At 54.0% G+C, this 18,281-nt stretch overlaps 1 protein-coding gene across 3 annotated transcripts in view; it reads right to left on the reverse strand.

Moving 5' to 3' along the window:
• The window catches only part of PIGG (phosphatidylinositol glycan anchor biosynthesis class G (EMM blood group)), a 33,190-nt gene that overhangs the window by 10,103 nt on the left and 4,806 nt on the right, over nt 1–18,281 (reverse strand). Inside the window, exons 1-10 of one of the 3 annotated variants that reach the window (XM_081075574.1) lie at nt 17,480–17,890; nt 16,966–17,153; nt 16,357–16,566; nt 14,944–15,132; nt 13,579–13,720; nt 9,280–9,492; nt 6,056–6,273; nt 5,422–5,703; nt 3,798–4,252; nt 813–1,004 (exon numbers count right to left, since the gene is read on the reverse strand). In XM_081075574.1, coding sequence (XP_080931700.1) covers nt 813–1,004; nt 3,798–4,252; nt 5,422–5,703; nt 6,056–6,273; nt 9,280–9,492; nt 13,579–13,720; nt 14,944–15,132; nt 16,357–16,560 — 1,895 coding nt within the window. In that variant the 5' untranslated portion in view covers nt 16,561–16,566; nt 16,966–17,153; nt 17,480–17,890. Of the gene's footprint in view, nt 1–812; nt 1,005–3,797; nt 4,253–5,421; nt 5,704–6,055; nt 6,274–9,279; nt 9,493–13,578; nt 13,721–14,943; nt 15,133–16,356; nt 16,567–16,965; nt 17,154–17,479; nt 18,014–18,281 lie in introns of those variants that run through there. The other 2 variants (XM_081075573.1, XM_081075572.1) reach the window with 2 other exon arrangements.

An 18,281-nucleotide genomic window follows, 5' to 3' on the forward strand; every position in this document is an offset into this window, starting at 1 on the left:
TTATATTAGTGGCTAATAGCTCACTCGTTACAGCTGATGGCCATCTACTACCCGAGCCAGCACCTTTCCATGTCAGGTCTAAAGCCTGGAAGCTATGCTCTGGGACTCTGTCCCTACAGGAAGCTTCCTTCGTTTCTCCACTGCTGGGAAGCACCCTGTAATGCAGGGTCGCTGGTCCCGCTCCCCGCACAAGAACACAGGACGTGATGAGGCCAAAAGGAACAGCAATGGAGCCTCGGACAGGAGGCCCACACCACCACACTCTCGCTGGCGGCTGGGCTGAACACACAGGAAGCAAGATCCACACGATCCGCAACCCGCTGTCCGATCCTCTACCAACCGACCCCATTTGTCACAATCTGTTCCACTTCTCTGCCAACCCCCTTGACAGCCCAGCCACAGCAGTTACGTTAGTGGCTAATGACTAACTGGTTACAGCTGATGGCCATTTACTACCTGAGCCAGCACCTTTCCACGTGAGGCCAAGAGCCTGGAAACTGCTCTCCTGGCTCTGTCCCCACACATCCACTAGCCGCTCTCACCCTCATTAGTTTCAGATTTCTTGTTTTTAAAGAATCCCTTTTTAAAAAGTAAACTCCAAACATACTCCCCAGATATGTCTCTCTCCTATCAGAAAGCAGAGGGCAACGATTAGTTCACCGAGGTCTTTTTGGGGAGGCTCTAGAACTGTTGACAACATCGCAACCCAGAAGCAACACACTCCAGTGTCCTGAAGACTGCATGGTATTTTCTAGTTCATAAAACATTAAACAGAGCTCAAAACAAGGCCTGGGGTCTGCCAGCACACTTACCTTGAAATGTCTTTGTTGCCTTGTTGCCATGGAAACAGCACACTTCCAGTGGCTGCCCGGTAGCAGTAGACGCCCAGCAGGCCCAGCCCCATGGCTGCTTTCGACGCCCGGGAGCATCTGCTCTGAACCAGCACAAAAGTCACGAGCAGGGAAAGGGCAGCCAGGACAGAGAGCTCAGCTTTGTGATCGGAGCTGAAACGAAAGGGAAGACGCCCATGTGACTACAGACGTGATGGGTCCAAGGCAAGTGTCTTTCTAAGAACCGTAGTAAGAGGAGATTATTTCCCTGAAAAGCAAAAGAGTTAGTGATGATTCCAATTCAAACAATGGCTCTTCATAACCATGGCCAATGTGACAAGGTGAGTTTACTTGACCATGTTTTCAAATGCTTCCACAGACGATGACTACATATTATGAAGATTTGTAATGTTGGAAACATGCCCGTAAAATGGATTGTGTTATCTACCAACATAAACCATTATCTGGTTTCAAAAATTCACAAAAATCTCCTTGCCACCAGATTCTAGCATCCACAGCAGAAGGGAACAGAAATGTTACCTGATGAAAAGCTCACTGAATGCTAGGGGGCCAAAATTTTAATTCTTGATTCTGGTATATGATTTTGAGTAAGTTTCTTACCTCTTCTGTAGTTCAATTTCTCTAACTACCAAAATTAAAATTTTAATTAAATTAAAAAAAAAAACCCCACAAAACAACGGTTCTTAAAATGCAGCAAATGGACAAACAAATGAGAAACAAGAACTCATAGACACAGACAATACTTTAGTGGTTACCAGAGGGTAAGGGGGGTGTGGGGAGGGAGATGAGGGTTAGGGGGATCAAATATATGGTGATGGAGGGAGGGCTGACCCTGGGTGGTGAGCACACAGTGGGATTTGCAGATGATGTAGTGCAGAGTTGTGCACCTGAAATCTATGTAATTTCACTAACAATTTTCACCCCAATAAATTTTTAAAAAATGCAGCAAATGAAGGACTGTCAGCCAGACTGTCACTTCCCATCCACCATGGTCCCCACTGTCAGCCCTGCAAGGCCCTCGGCGCCCCTCTCGGGGTTAGCCCATTTCCCCAAGCACGGTGGCAGAGGCACTGGGCAAACCACGGGTTTAGCAGTGTGCAACCACTCACGGGGGACACGACGTCCTGGGCGATCCTCCCAGGTGGGGACTTCAGAGAGGCTGAGGGTGCAGCAAGCAGCTGTCCCAGGAGGGGCCACGCCCACCGTGACTGCCCCCTGGGAGTGCTGCTCGGGAAGGCGGGTGCCCTCCTGTGTGTTTGCTGCAGCCCACTCATGAGGCCCAGACACTCAACAGTCCTTAGGCGGGTGAGTGACCACTCTGCCAAGTACATACACATGAACTTGGATGAAGAGCTCTGTGGGAAAACGCAGACAGAAGCTGCAGCCACGGTCAGGACGTGAGTCCTGATGACAGCAGGTGGTGAGGGCGGCCATGCTGGGGCTTGGCACTGCCCTGGTCCTTGCTCAGGGAGGTGGTCACGAGGGTGTCCACTCACTGCGGCTCTTTCAAGTGTAGGTTTTATGCACACTGCTGGATTGTCACAAGTGAAAACCGAGCAACAGAGAAGGAGGTTCACACGCCCCTCGGGCTTTGTGATGCAGGAGGAAGAAGCTAGCAGTGCTGAAACACTAAGTGATGCTGTGCCCAGTGTGCCTGCTGGAAGAGGGTCCAGGCTAAGTGGGCACAGGCCTGCCCGGAGGGGGACAGGGCTGATGGGGGCACTCCTGCACGCACGCCACTGCACTGGCTGGGCTCAGTAAATTTTCTGCATTGCCCCCATTTTCCAGAAAAGAATTGGGGTCGCTGTGCTGGGCCGCGTTTCATGTGCTCAGGCTCTGGACACAGCATCCGGCAAGGCCTGTCACTGGGCAGGCGCCCCACTGCCCTCTGCTCCCCCCCGTGGGACAGGCCAGTGCTCTCTCTTCAGGCTGGGCTTGCAGCAGGCTCACTTGGAAATGCTACCTGTGGTCACAAGGGTTGTGAAGTGTCTGCCGATGTCGTCAATACTGGGGACAAATCTCCCCGAGGAATGACATGGCCAGAGGAGCGAATAGTTTCGTGGCGTCTGATGTCCACTACCGTGTCCTCCAAGGGACTGTGTCGGCCAGTGGTCCAGGACCCTGGTTCTACCCAGAGGATTTATCACCTCATTTTGCTTCTGCACCTTGTCTGACCTGCAGTTTCCTAGTTACCAGCAAGAGGCAGCACTTCCTCCTTCATGAGCGTGTCTGGTACCATCCTGAGAGCCCACCCCCTGGCAGTCTCTCCAGAAGTCCCTCTCAGCACCACAGTGACCCATCGGCCAGCCGCTCGCTCACTCGCTCAGGAAACAAGATTCATTCTGCTCCCCCCTTTCACTGCAGCTTTCTCAGTCTTCACTGACAATTAAAATGTGCAACCTGCCCAAACCCGGACGGCCCACCTTGGCCTCCTGCCTTCACTCCAGCCGCCCTGCCTGCGACACTCCCTGCCAGGTACCCCCGCCGCTCCACTCGTGACAGGCTTAGACAGTGGGTGAGGGGGCACCTCCACGGCTAGCACCGTGCCTAGCTCTTTGTCACCACGTCTACAGGACTGCGGGCGCGGTGGGAGGGAGAGACGGGTGGACAAAGCCAAGGGGCAGAGCTGCCAAAAAGGGCTCTGACCACGCGCTCCCCAGCCATGCCCACTGCGGGAAAGCAGCGAGAGACATTACATGGTGCTACAATTATCACGGAAAACTCACGGGTCTTAAAGTTGCACCAATTACTGTGACTCAGCAATAAAAACCCAAACATAGTAGGCCAGTCTGAAACACATTCCCCTCCCAACAGCCAGTCACGGCTGCGGTGTATTTTGGCATCTGTTCAGATCGCAAACGCCATTTCTGTCCTGAGTATGGAAGACTGGCCTAGACTGAGGAAGGAGGCTGCGTGTGGCCAGCAGCTGTGGGCCCGTCCTCTCACCTGGTGAGCCAGTGCCCCAGGCCAGGGCGGTGGGCCCCCTGCACACCTGTCGGGTTCAGCGCGCGCAGTAGCCGACAGCAGGCGAGCGTCAGCCACGGGCTCGCCAGCACCAGCCACCTGTCACGGCCCCAGGGTCCGTCCAGGGCCTCGGGCCTCCTGTATGCTTGGCCAAGCTCTAACACGTCACAGCCGGGGTTTCCGCCCTGCACTGGTGCCATGCTGTCACACCCCCGTTCCGTGTGCTGGCAGCATGGGGGCTCCCCGTCGCCTCCCAGGAAGCAGGTGCTGTAGGCCTCGTGACACAGAGCCAGGCACAGGGTGTTGACGAGGAAGTACCAGGTCTGATGCTCCTCCTCCACGAAGCTGCTGGAGCCCAAGCTCACGGCATGGCCCACGGTCCCCAACAAGGTGAGGAGCTCCACGTCCGACCACCTCGACTTGGAGGGACCTGGATTCTGTAACAAGGAAGATGTATTTTCTAGGTGAAAAATCGGAAAATTGCACGTGTCTGGCTACATGGACGTGAAGTTCTGGCTTACAGAAAACCCACTGTGACACGCATCTATGGCTCCTCGACTGGCACCCAGCCCCCTGCTGTGCTGGGACTGCCCACCCTCCTGGGGCACAGTCAGGGGGGCATGGAAATACCCTGGACTGCAAGTCCTGAGTGAGTGGGTGGTTGGGCCCAGCCCTCCGGCCGTGCCAGACTTCTGACCTCGGGAGCCTGGGCCTTCAGGCATCCCCATTCAGTTCCCACTACTTGAAAGCAAGGAACTCCAAGGACAGTCCCCCCAAATCAGACTTAATTTCTCCATGAAGTTTCCAAAAATCCAGGTTTCCACGGAAATGGTCAATTCTATTGAAATGATGAAGTTGGCCTCACAGTGCGGCCCTGAACCTTACTAACCTGCAGTATTTAAAACAAACTGAAGATGACGGCTCACTGACGGCCACATGGTACCTGCCTGACGCCCACCCTGTTTCCTGCGTGCAGCCAGGAGCCGAGACCCAGACTCCGAGGACCTGGTGGGGCCCCGGAGTTGAATGGCCTCGGGCAACCCCTGCTCCAAGGGGAAAAGCGTGCGATGAGCCACAGCCCGGGACGTCCTCACACGGGCACCCAGGGAAAGCGTCCAACATCCCCTGCACTGGGCCCCTGGGATCCGCACACCGACTGTGCCCACCCCTTCCTCATAGCCCTGCCACCACCGCAGGCTAGTGAGTGATGGTGTCAGAGGCCAAAGGCTCTAAGAATTCTAAAGGAAAATGTCCTTCTTGAAAACAGAAATGCAGTCCAGGGCCTCCCGGAGTGTCTTATGTGACTCCTGCCAGGCACGCTCGTCCTCGGTTGCTCCCCCTCAGCCAGCTGCCCACCCACCTGTGACCAGCAGCTCTGTATGGCCCCGTGTGAGTCGCAGGGCCCCTGTCTTTCCCCGTAGGAGGCAAGGCCTGTGAGCCGACAGCACTGAGCTGCGTGTCTGAAGGGGAGGGGTCTAAGTGCCTCCCCGCTGACCTGGGAGCATGACCCCTTTCCCTGCACACACCAGTGCTGTGCCTGGCATACACCAGGGCTGCACCAATGCCTGAGGAGCTGAAGGTCGGCCTGTGCAGGAACCTGCCCTACCGTCCTCAGATGCTGTGAATCCACAAACGGCTTGGTCAGAGCAGCCAGGATGGCAGAGAACAGTGCTGAGATCAGCGCCATCACCCCGCCTGCCGCCAGCCATGGGAGGCTGCAGAAGTAGCACGAGCTCTCAGCTGAGGTGCACACAGTGACGTGAGTGGCCAGGAGGATCAGGAGCAGCAGGTAAAAGAGCAGTGAGGACACAGGCGACCACAGCGGCACGTCCAGCTCGGCCTTGCTGCCCAGTGCTTGTGGGACACTGAGCAGGAGCAGGATGAGGACCTGGATGGAGAGAGTAGCAGGGCAGAGTAGCAGGGCCCTGGATGCTGGACTGGGCGGGTGACGATCAGAGCAGCCCGGCCCAACCTGTCAGCTGTCAGACGGAGGGGGCAGAAGCTGGCCCAATAAACCCTCTCTACTGAGCTGCTAGACCGGCGCTCGCAGCAGTTTGGGCCGGGCCGACAGCTGGCAATCCTCCGTGCACAGGGACACACAGTGCGAGTTTAACCAACAGGAAACTTCCTTTTCCATGTTCAGAAACACTGCTATTATATGTCCTTTAAACTGCAGCGTTCTGGCTGAGCTGTCTGATCAGTGTAACAGCAGAGCAGCGGCACCCCCAGGAGCCCCGTACCTCCAGCACCACGACTGTGCCCACCACCATCGAGTAGATGTCATATTGCATCACTTGTCTGCTCAGGGACAGGCTCAGCGTCCGCAGGGCCTCCAAGTACTGCCTGCGAACCTTGGTTCCCAGGTTGAAAAGAACTTCCGAATTGTTCTCCTCCAGGTACAGTCGGATCCAATTCCCATGCAACCGTTCTGACATTTTAAACTGTTCAAATCCAGGCTCTAACGGGAAGAGGAAAAGGTTATAGATCACACACACACAAACACACACACACACACACACACGCACATATACACTTGCGTACACACACATGCACACACACATGCATACACGTGATTTCAAAGTAAACTGCAGTTATTGAGGGCATATGGAACAACCTGACACCTAACGCAGTGGGGAGGTGGGTCAGCACCCGCTGACATCTGCTTGCCGGGCCTGCCCTCAGCACCAGGCTCTGCCCGCTTTCTCCACCTCCTGCACCTGACCTCACCCTCCCACCTGCTCCTTCTGTCTTTCTCCCTGGGATCTAGGATGCTTTTTCGACCTCCAGCAGAGCCGGTCAAGGTGGTCTGGCTAAGCCCTCCTGCGGCTTTGGCTCTATCCACCAGCCGTGTGCCTGCCCAGCTTGCCCCATCACAGCCAGGACAGAGCCTCCCCGCTTGTCTTGCGCTGCCCGGCAATATTGCTGCACAAGCCCTGAGCACAGCCAACGGCCCAGCCCTGACACTGCTGCTGGTGCCAGCTGACCTGCAAGTACCATGTGCTGGGTGCTGGCACAACTCTCAGCTCCTCATTCCTGTCCTCTCACCATGACCAACGAGACATGGAGAAGTGGGCAGGCAACTCAGACACCAGCTCGCAGGCAGGCAGGCGAGAGCTGGGATCTGTACTCAGGGAGTCTACATCAAGGCCGGTGCCCTTACTTGGTGCACTCTACCCGCCAGAGTCACAGACATGGGACTGCCACGTGTGCATCTAAACGAGCACTAGTGCTGAGTAAACACTATGTGCAAACACACAGAGCTCCTGTTTGCTTGTGCTTGTGGCCCAGTAGGGCTCTCGTACATGCATGTGATCAGAAACTATAAAATGCTATGGAGGAAAATGAGAGGGAATAATGAGAGACTTCTGGGAATGGCGAGGGAACTGCCTTAAGACTGAGGTGAAGGTGGGGGACAAGGAAGGTCTGACATTTAGGCTGAAATGTAAAGCGTGCCCAGAAATTCACCGGTGAGCATGGGGGAAGAGCATGCCGTCAGTGGGAACAGCACGTGCAGGGCCCTGAGGTGAGAAAAGCCTTTCCCACCTGGACCAAAGCAAGTCAGATGAGTGATGGCTGACCACACTGGGCTGGACTCACAGATGGCCTTGAACTCTATTTCAGTGTCACACACATACCCACTTATGTTTCAGGAAACATGGTCACAATGGTGTAGACAAAGGGTGTCCCAGGGGTCCAAGCCCCATGAGTGCTTTCTCATTCCAGGGACCGGCCCGTGTTCACATCACAGGTTCGTTTCCAGCCACACCCACTGCAGTGCTCAGTTCTCCCTACCCTGCTACTCAGGAAACAAGCAAACCACCCCCACTGTTTCTGTTTTCTGTAATTTTACAGGTTGTTAATGTAGCAAAAAGAACACACAGTAACAGTAAAGACAAATTTACAAAAGCTCCCAAGCTCCTAAGCTATTTTTGAAAAAAAAAAGTAAAGTAAGAGTTCTGTCTGGTCTGTTGTGTGCACTGTGGCCAGCCCCGCGCTGGACAGAGTTGCTCACGGCCGTCCTCCAATAAGACCTGGTGCTGCCACTCAGGACGGGGACGTCCTATGCCCAACCGATCTGTGCTGGCAGGTTTGTCCTCCACAAGCGAGCGACTCAGCGCACTCATGGGCATTCAGTCTACGGGGCGTCCCCACTGTTCCAACAGGAAACCTGCCAACACCCCACGAAGCGCTGTCCCGACTGGGAGTTCCCCCCTTTGGGTCCCCAGACATGTCCAGTTCCAGTGTCAGACCCGTCACCCTTTCAGTACCTGGGAAGGTGGTATGTCCTGTTCTGAACCATTCCTACCAACAAATAAACACCCCTGGTTTCTCCCAGATGAAATGAAGATATCCCCCCCCAGAGAGGCCCATTCCCCACTCCCGCCACGTGCTGTGCCCAGTCCCTCAGCCACGCTCGCTGTGGCCAGGCCCTCCCAGCACCGCACGTGAAGGCCCCCGACAAGGTCGCTGGCGACCTAGCTGCCCGGTGGGCGGGTGGACAGTCCGGCCTCTGCCGCTCAGCTTGTGACCAGACAGCATCCAACACAGCGTGCACTCCCCCTGCTTCAAGTTGCTTCCTCGGCTCCCTCCATACCAGAGCCCACACCTCACCCGTGCCCACCTTATAAATCTGCTCCTCAGTCACTTTTCCTGCCTCGGGAATGGGCCCTCCCCCTCTTCACTGATCAGCTGGGAACCCCAAGTCATTCTGAGTCACCCCATCCCCTCGTGCCTGATGTCTAGGGCTGGTACCACCTTCAAAATGTGTCCAGAACGCAACCATTTGTCCCGGACTCCACTGCCACTGTCTGCCTCCTCCCCCAAGTCCCGTAGCAGCCCAGCCCCTAACTCTCCCGCAGCACAAGGCAGGACCTGAGCGCCAGGGGCCACGCCTGAGACCCTGCCGGCACTCCTCACGCAGCTCGGAATGCGAGCGGAGCCCCGATTTCAGGCCAAGGTCCCAACTGCCGGCCCTCTGACCGCCTGTCCTTCTGCTTTCCACGCCATCCTCTCTGCTCCAGCTACTCTGGCCCCTGGTACTTCCTCGCATTTGGAGGCAACGTCCCCAGCAAAGGAGCCAGCACTGCCACAGCGCTCCGTCCCAGGCTGCAGGCCAGGCCTGCCCTGGGCCCTCGGCCACCGCGCTCCGCAGCCTCTCCAGTTCCCCTCTGCAGAGTAAGCTCCCCGAGGGCAGAGCCGTGGACTGCTATGTCTCCAGTGCTTTAGTAGCGTCTGGCCAAACAGGAACTTAGTGAAAAAATTCCACTTCTATTGAATGAATAAACTTGTAAAAGAGCTTGATTTAGCTAACTGCTAACGGTGGGAATCAGGTTCTAAGGAAACAGGGACGTAACTGTGCACAGACGCACAGAATGACAGTGTGCACACGTGGGAATAGCAGGGAAGCCTCAGGTGCCATGAAAACGCACAGCCTGACGATGTCAGCAACCGCAGAAGGGCTTACCTTTCTCATAGGAGGGCACGTTCTCTTGCAACAATTTGCTAAGCTGCACTGTGTTTAAGTGTAAAAACCTCAGTTGCTCTCTCAGTGCCGTTCCTTGCACAACTGGGAACAAGAGGCTGCCCACACTGTGCTTGGGTATGGGCAGACCAAGGCCCACGGCGAGTGTCGGGGCCAAGTCAGTCTGCTGAACGTGCGCTGGACGTCTGACATCACCTAGGAAAAAACAGTCTAAGTGACAGGCTCTGGGACGTGCACGACGGCAGTCATTCTCGAGTTTTACCTGCAGCTAATGTAACTCTAAGCGCCTGTGTCTTCAAAGCATGCCACGTGGATTCTACAGAAATTGCCTCACCGCTTTCACATCAGTGAACAGACCAGAACCCATTCGATGTGGAGCGCGGCGCCCGCTAGAGCAGCACACACTGCATGGGTGCCTGGCACACGACCCTGTCACGGAGCTTCGAGTGCGGGGGGCACAGAGGCAGCAGGTGGGACCCTGAACAAGGGTGAGGCAGTCTCCCTAGGGGCCCTGCCCCTCCACATTCAGACTGACTCGGCGAGCGGGCAACGGACGCGGGCTCCAGCTGACCTCAGGTCCCTAAACACCCTGACCAGCAAGACCTCTGCCTACCGGTGGCCTGATCGACTGGGGCACTTCAAGCCTAGCAGCGGTTGGCCGTCCCACTAACTTGCAAGGACAATGGGTGTGACGTCGGGAGTCGGGTTCAGGCCCCTGCTCTGCCACCGTCTGGGGGACGCCTCAGACGTGAAACTCAACTTGGTCAGTTTTCTTCTCTGTAAAGAGAGCACCCAGCCCCCACCCCCCACAAGCCACAGTGCTGGGACCGGATGTCACTGAACTGGTGTGGCCAAGTCACTGAACAAATCAGTCAGCAAACAAGAATGATAGGTCCTGGAGTGGGGGGTGGGGGGCGGGAACAGCATCCAGAGCTGCTGCAGTACACAAAGGGGGCCCAAAACATGTACACACATTTTAAGGAAGGAAAACTGTATTAAAACTGTAATCCAATAAATGACACCAACGTTCATTTGATTAACCCCATCTTTTGAGCGAACGTCACACTACACATTGCTACCGTAATTCAATTCAACTTCTAAAAATAATCCATAGATAATGTCTCTCAAAATCCATAGTACAACATCTCTGTACGTTTTTTGGCCCCCACAGTGTCATTTAAAATGTTCATTTTTATCAAAAACTATGAGCAATTATGTGAAGAAACAGGAAAGTATAACTCAAATGGAAACAATAACAAGCCACAGAACCTTTCTGTGAAGGTCCAGCTGTTAGAAGTGATAGACTAAGTATCTCAAGCAACCATCAGAAATATGGTCAAAGAACAGGAGGAAACCATGCGTAAAGCAGTAAAGGAACATGTGATGACAGTGCCTCATCAAAGAGATTATCAATAGTGTCAGGCATTGTAAAAAAGAACCCAATGGAAACTCTGAAAATGAAAAACATGAACTGAAATGAAAAATTCAGTATAGTAGCTCGACAGCAGATTTGGAACTGGCAGGAGAGTTAGCCCATTTAAAGACAGGCTGATATAACTTATGCCATCTGAACAACAGACAGATTATTCCTCAAATTTGATGAGAAACCGTAATGATCCACACATCCAAGTTGGATAATATAAGACACACAGACATACACACTGAAAATGTTGAAAGCTGAAGACAGAGACGGGAGCCCCATTAGATTAACAGCTGATTCCTCACCAGAAACCACAGAGGTCAGAGGCAGCAGAACAGCATATTCAACGTGCTGAACGGAAAACGGACACTCACCCGAGAACCTTAAATCCAGCAAAACTATCTTTCAAAAGCAAAGGCAAAATACAGACACCCAGGGAAAGAAAGACAATTTGCTGCTAGCAAACCTGCTTTACAAGAAATACTAAAGCAAATTCCTCAGGTTGCGAGTAAGTGACTCCACATGGTAATGGATCCAATAAAAGGGCAAAGGTGATTATACAATTAGGAAAGACTGACACCGAAAGCCAACCTGGTGGACTCCTGAACAACACAGGGGTTGGGGTGCCAAGCTGTTGTGTCGTCAGAGTGTAACTGAGTGTAAGTACAGTAGGGCCTCCGTGCACGTGAATTCCCAACCGTGCATCAAAAATACAGTTGGCCCTGGAACAACATGGGTCTGAACTGTGAGGGTTCCCTGAAACTGACTGTTCAAACCCTCCTTACCCGCACAAACCCTCGCTGTGCAAGGGCCAACTGTAAATGAAACTATATCCATGTAGTTAGTGTCCGCCTGTTACTACGTGGAAAGGTAATGGATTTGACGTTCACAGCACAGCGGGTAGGGGGGCAAACTGCACTGGAGGAAAAATGATACCATATGAAAGTCCACGTCCCCACAAACACGCGTCCACAAATGGTCACAGCAGCACCATTTGTGCAGCCGAAAGGTGGAGACACATGTCCATCCACTGAATACTGGAGGGATGAACGTGGCACGTCCATACAATGAAACGTCACTTGGCAACAGAAAGAGCGAAGAGCTGCTACGTCTGCCCTGTGGGTGAACCTTGAAGTGAGTCACACAAGGGCTCCTTTCATACGAAATACCCCAAAGAGGCAGACCTAACAAAGGCAGAGAGGCTGGGTGGTGGTGCGGGTGATGAAATGTCCTAAAATGGGTACTGACGATGGCTGCCCATAGTCCTGGCTCATAAAAAAAGCAGAATGAGGTCACAGAATATTCTTAAAATGAGCAAATGAAGAAACCCAGAACCCACTGCTGGCACTGAGGTCAGTGTACAAGCACAGACCCCCTGGCCCTTCCTGGCACTGTGCGAGCAGTCAGGCCCATGCACGGGGAGGAGCCAGTCCCATACGCACCCTCGAGATGGGACGTCAGCCCTCAGGATGGACAATAATCCTGACAGGGAAAACAGAAAGCTCAGCTGTGTCCTCTCCTCCCCAGAGTACAAGCTCCTGGGGTGACGGCGGTGCTGGTGCCCAGCACGCCTCTGCTGGACCAGAGAGTGGACAGAAGGAATGGCCGCTCTTGACGTGGGCTCTCGCTCTGCTTGGGGAGTGGCTGTGGGATGCAGTGTGGGCCAACGGGGTGTAGAGATGGGTGCTCTAGAGGGTGTTATGCCCACTCCTGACAGGCAGGCTCCAGTGGGGCCCTAGGAACGGCTCAAGTTATAGGAGAACAACTTAGTCTTAGAAGGTCAGGCATACTTTCAGAGGAGCAAGTGCTGGGAAGGGCACAGGACAGGACGCAGTGAGGAGCGGGCACCATGGCTCCAGAGGAAGCGCGAGTGAGGCAAGAAGCAAGAAGCCTCATGGGGGGTTTCACTGTGTCCCACCTCCAGCCAATGCAAGGCTTTTCCGTGTGGGAGGCAGGGAGAAGGAAGATCAAGGACTCGAAGGCCACATGGAAGGCCATGAGCTGGCAGACAGGGAGGGCAGCTGAACGCGCCCTGCCCAATGGACAGGCAGCTTAGTAGGCAGTCCAGAGCCTGGAGAAGAGGAAACAGCTGGAGGGATCAATGTGAGAGAGGTGAGCTTGTTCACGGCACTGAGAAGCATGGACACAACCCAGATCACCTCAGGAGTGAGTGTAGAAGGAGACAAAGGAAATGCAGAGAAAAGGGCGGGCTAGGAGGCTAAGCCAGCAGGGAGGACCAGAGGGCAAAGCTGGAGGCAGGAAGAAACCAGACAAAAGGCAGGTCTCAGAACAAGGGCCAGCAATGCCGGTGACACTAAGGGTCACGAGAGGAAGCCACAGAATTCAACAAGGAATCAGCCAGCGAGCGGCCAGAGAGCCTGTGGTCAGCTCGGTAAAGTGAGGCAGCCACGGTCAGCTCAGATGCAGGACCAGTGAAGCTGCTCTGCTGGTCCTCGACTCGTCGTGACACCGCCATGTAATGTGTGAGGGATGCTTTTTAGAAACTTTAAGTATTTATGTTTCCCTCAGTTCATATACGCGGTTCAGATGTTTCTAACCTCTCGGAAATGTTTATTTACAGTTCCAGATATCCAGGCAGTGATAGTCATACAACAGAATTCACAGAAAGAGTATCTGTATTTTAAGAATCTGGGCAAAATGTATAAACTCCCAATTCTGAGTGCCCCTGGCCCCATTCGTTTTCATTCTCTTTCATTTTTGTCTGCTCTAGCCTCCTGGCTAGAGTGTGAGCTCCACAAACAGGCATGCTGCTTCCAAAAATGGTTTTTAAAATGAAAAGCAGGCTGTAGAACACAGAAATGAAGCACAGTCCAACATGTTACACGCGCCTCAATTCTCACCAGGTTTCCTTTCGAACGCAGAGCTGATTAAGACCAGAGGAGTGTTTACTTCCTCCGTGGAAGAGCCCCCGTGACCCCCAGTTTCCGACATGCCATGGTCCCCACAGAGAACCAGCAAACTGGGTAAAAGAGTCTTCTTCTCCTGTAAGACAAAGGGAAAACATTGTAACTGGATTCAGACTGACAGCACATGACTTTGCTCACAAAACAACTTCACCTTTTGGCTTTACTTCATAAATACAGTGTTCTGGAAATGAGGTCATTTTTCTTGTAACCTGTAGTCAGATCAAAGGGTCAAAGTCACCTATGAAGCAGCAAGGAGCCCCTGGAGGTCTCACAGCACAGCAGGCTCGTGTTTGGGGTGCTCAGGGCAGAGGGCTTGGGTTCAGGTCCTGTCCTTGCCACTCCCAAGCTGTGACAGCTAAGGTACATTTCTCAGTCGGCGTCAGTCTCCTGTCTGCCCTGGGGCTCCAAGCAATGGCCTTGCTGCCCCTGACTGTGCCTGGCAGGCTCTGGGCCTCCCTTCCCTGCATGCTCTGTTTACCTGGCACCTGACTACTCCAACCATGCCGCTTCAGTGACAGCCTCTCTCAGATGCTGTCCCCTCCTGCCCTACATTTTCCTATGTCACAATTACTGTTAAGAATACGTTAGTCCTCATTAGGTTTTCAAGGTGGGAATTCCCACCTGTTCTCAGGAATTTTTTTTGCTTTCCCATTCCCAAATCCCGAGAAAAGTAGATCAGGAAATTGGGAAAATCGACTCCTTGAACCCAGTAATACCCACAATGGGAAATAAACGTACTACTCACAATGTACATCTTAGACAATTTTCCTATTTATAGCTAGGGTTTCCGGGTGGGAATTCCCCGCTGGTCTTGGGGAACTTTTTTCGCTTTTCCATTCCCGAATCCCAAGAAAAGTTGGTCGGGAAATCGGGAAAATTGGTTCCTTGAACCCAGGTGGTTGGTAGTATCAGCCGTCACTTTGTGGAAACGATTCATCATGGAGAACAGAAAACAGTTTATATCTTGGGATTTGGGAACGGGAAAGCAAAAAAGATTCCTGAGAATGGGCGGGAATTCCCGCCTGGAAACCCTAGTTCTCATTTGTTTTTTGTCTGCTCTAGCCTCCTGGCTAGAGTGTGAGCTCCACAAACAGGCAGGCAGGAACATGGCTGGATGGACGAGTGGCGGTGGGGACGGTCACAGCCACAGCTATTCTGCAGTGCTGCTGGGAAAAACTGAGTCGGCCCAGGTGAGCATCGCAATGGTGCCCGGCACGCGGATGTGCAGTCTGCGAAGGCTGCCTGAGTGGGACGTCCACTATGGCCACTGAGGTCATGCCAGCAGCCGCGTCTCCTCACCTGTGCCAGCAGTGCGGCATGGGTCTTCATCAGGATGCTGTCCATCTCACGGAGCTTGCGCCCGACCAGTGGGCTGCCAGGCCCGGAAACGTGGCCGATGTGGTCCAGCCCCAGGTAATGGAGGATCAGCAGGTCCCAGTCCCCTCGCTGTAGCACTGTGTCCAGGTGCCGCGTGACATTGTCATCCACCTTCAAGGGGGAAGTTGGGATGAACAGCTCCCCGGAGCTCCCTGGGTCTTCACTCCCCAAGGAAAAGGGACACGGTCATTATAAGTTACAGGGGTTTATTGTAAGTAACAGGACTTGTGGGAGTTGGAAAAGACCAGGAAATAGAAATTGTCATAAAAAAATAAGCCAACTCTATTAGTATTAGGTTAAGCACTGACTGATACTGCTTTTATGTCCCCAGGTTATAGACAGAACACACTAAATAGCCACATTAAATGAGCAAGAGCTGTTCTGACTAAACAATTCTGTGGGGCCATCTCTGGGCCTGAAGCAAATGACCAAGTCTAGCAGGTGCTACGTTATGATGAGGAGACTAAGGTCAGTCAGCTGAGTCCGAGCGGAGCTCTGTCCAGGTGACCAGTGGGGTGAAGCGGGGGGCATCTCCGTGTGCCCTATAAGGCTGTTCTGGGAGGGAAAGGGTATAGTACCTTCCCAGGCAGGGACTGGCCGTCGAGCAGCCCTCACAGAGCCCTCGGCCTGGTCAGCCCTGATGCCCGAGCTGGCTCACCTCCCTCCCACTGAGAAATCTCCCACAAAGACAGGAGCCTGTGTGAGTGTGTACCAGGCAAGGAAGCCCAGTCTCTGCTGGAGGCCAGCTGCAGAGGGGTGTCAACGCACGCAGACGGCTGGCACTTCTCTGGGCCCAGCACACAGGTGTGAGAGGCAGCAGGGCCATCCCGGCCATGCCACGCTCAGACAGGCCCTTGGGTATCCCTCTGCCTCACGGCTCTATGCACACTCTTTTCCTTGTTGGAGATGCGCTCCCAGCATGGGGCGATGGCCCGGAGGCCCAGGCTCTACCCAGCTCACCATCTGCCCTCACGCCTCGCAATGTGCAGCGGGACCAACAGCCTTAGGCACCCCGGCAGCCCATGCATGGTGCGGGCTCTGCCTCTGACAGATGCTGCCACCTGTTCTCAGCCTCATGTCCCCTTGCTGAGATCCCATCCTGATCATTTGTATCCCGCCAGCCACTGCTCAGCTGTTCTGGGATTCGTGCTCACACCTGCACCAGGGTTCATGTCGCTGCGTTATAACTGATTATGTGAATGGACAATGCCCACAACGTCCCCAGACTACTCCCAATACACCCATAACAACCACACACAGAACCACCTTGCCTCTCCCTGAGAACGGAACCAGGCTCTACCTATTACAACAAACATTCTTACTGTCCAAACTGACCTCTGTATAATCTGAGACAAAAAAGGAGGTTGTTCCATCATATTCTACAAAATGCTTTGGGAATAATTTCACCCATGTGTCGTCTCCATAGAAGATGATTCTCTTCCCCGCTGCTTTGGCCTGTGTGAGCACGTTGTCTTCCCGCACAGAAGGAGAGTTAAGGTTCCTGATGACATCAACGAAGCCAGGGAGACTCCCTGTCATCAGCGCCTGCAGGAGGAAGCAGCCAGGGGTTAGGCCACGGAGTCCAAAGTGCAGCGTGGGCGGGATGCTGGAGACCGTGTTACTGATGAAGGAGGGCAACCCCACTACTGGAGACCCGGCCAGTGTCAGGACAAAGCGGGGAACGCTGCACAGAGTCTGGGCAAATGCAGGAAACTCCACGGTGAGGACCTGGACAGTTTTCAGCCGAGGAGAGAATGGAGGAAGGGGCTGTGGGGCAGCCGCACGACGGTGGTGGCCTGAGGGGCAGTTGGGGGTCACCAGAAAGGAGCGGATGGCCCAGTGTACTATGTGCGGAGAACACGGACCTGTCCATTCAAGCCAGTGGCAGGTTGTCACCGAAGCTTCAAACCTGCTCCAAGTGACCAGCAACCTCCACCTACTGACCTTCCACCCCGGAGACTCCAGTGTCCACCCCCGAGCAACAGGGCAGCTTCTCACAGCTGGGGAGGGAAGCGCTCCTTGAGCACAAACTCAGGAATTCCCACAGCGAAGCAGCCCAGGGGTGCTGGTGGGACTTCCGATGCGGCACCCTAAGTGCTGGGAGGAGAGGGTGGCTGTGCCAGTCCTCACACCTGTCAGACAGAGGACTGAGTCAATGACCTCCCTCATTCTAGCACAGTCTAATAGGCCATAATGATGGGGCTCGGCTTCAGTGATCAGGGTTTTCCAACAACGTTTCCCCAACACATGCCCAGGGACCCATGCAATGAAAATACACAGGAACCTCAATCGCGCCACAGGTGCAGTAATTTTAGCAAGACTTCAACAGCAAATAAATGCCAGTATGAATTAATTTCTGGATGTGAGTGAGGAGCTCCACAAATCCTCTCCCCCAAAACCAAGGACAAAAATGGATAAAACTGTCCAAAACAACCATTTCCGGACTTTAAGAACTCACCAAGGACAGACAGCAAGTGAGTCTCCCTCAGAACAAACCACTGAGTCTCGGTGGGCACTGAGCATGCCTGTACTGTCTCACCACGGTCTGCTGCGCTCCCCACTCCAGCTCGGGACGCCGCAGCCACAGGACCAGCAGTCCCTGTAGACTGAAAGCAGGAAGGCCAGGGGCTCGCATGCCAGCTGTGCCAAGAGACCAGCCCCAAGTGCAAGGTGGTCTGGGAGTGAGACAGCTGCCATGGACCTGCGCAAGCTCCCACACACTCCTGGAATCCAGAGGCTGCGTGCTCACACGGGGCTGATGTACTTTCAGGAGAGACAGAGAGGGCCTCGTCATCTCTCCCTTCTGGCTGAGCAGAAGGCCCTGCTCAAAGGAAGGCGGAGGCAGGGCCGACTCAAAAGCCCTGAGCCCTGGGCACTGAGCGTGCGCGGCCCAGCACACACGTCCCTGAGACAGGTGGTCGCCTCAGCATGCGTGTGGAAGCTTAGCCTCCATCAGTCACTAGCCAGGAGGGTGACCCTCAAGAAGAACAGCCTGAAAATATAATAACAAGACTTAAAAAGACAACTAGCAGAGACACCAGCTACTGCACGGTCAGGGGACACAGGGGACACAGACAGTCCAGGACTAGTTCACCACACAAACTCACCACACAAACACAACAGTGACAACTGTCACCACTCCTGGGTGGGCCTCGGAATCACGAGTGGCAGTGGGGGCAGCATGGCATGGATATACACATCTGTCCTGTCTCCTCGAACTACACACATCAAAATGTGCCCTGCTGTACAAGCTCTACCTC

This window comes from Rhinolophus hipposideros (genome assembly GCF_964194185.1).
Source record: "Rhinolophus hipposideros genome assembly, chromosome: 1".
Taxonomy (NCBI): Eukaryota; Metazoa; Chordata; class Mammalia; order Chiroptera; family Rhinolophidae; genus Rhinolophus; species Rhinolophus hipposideros.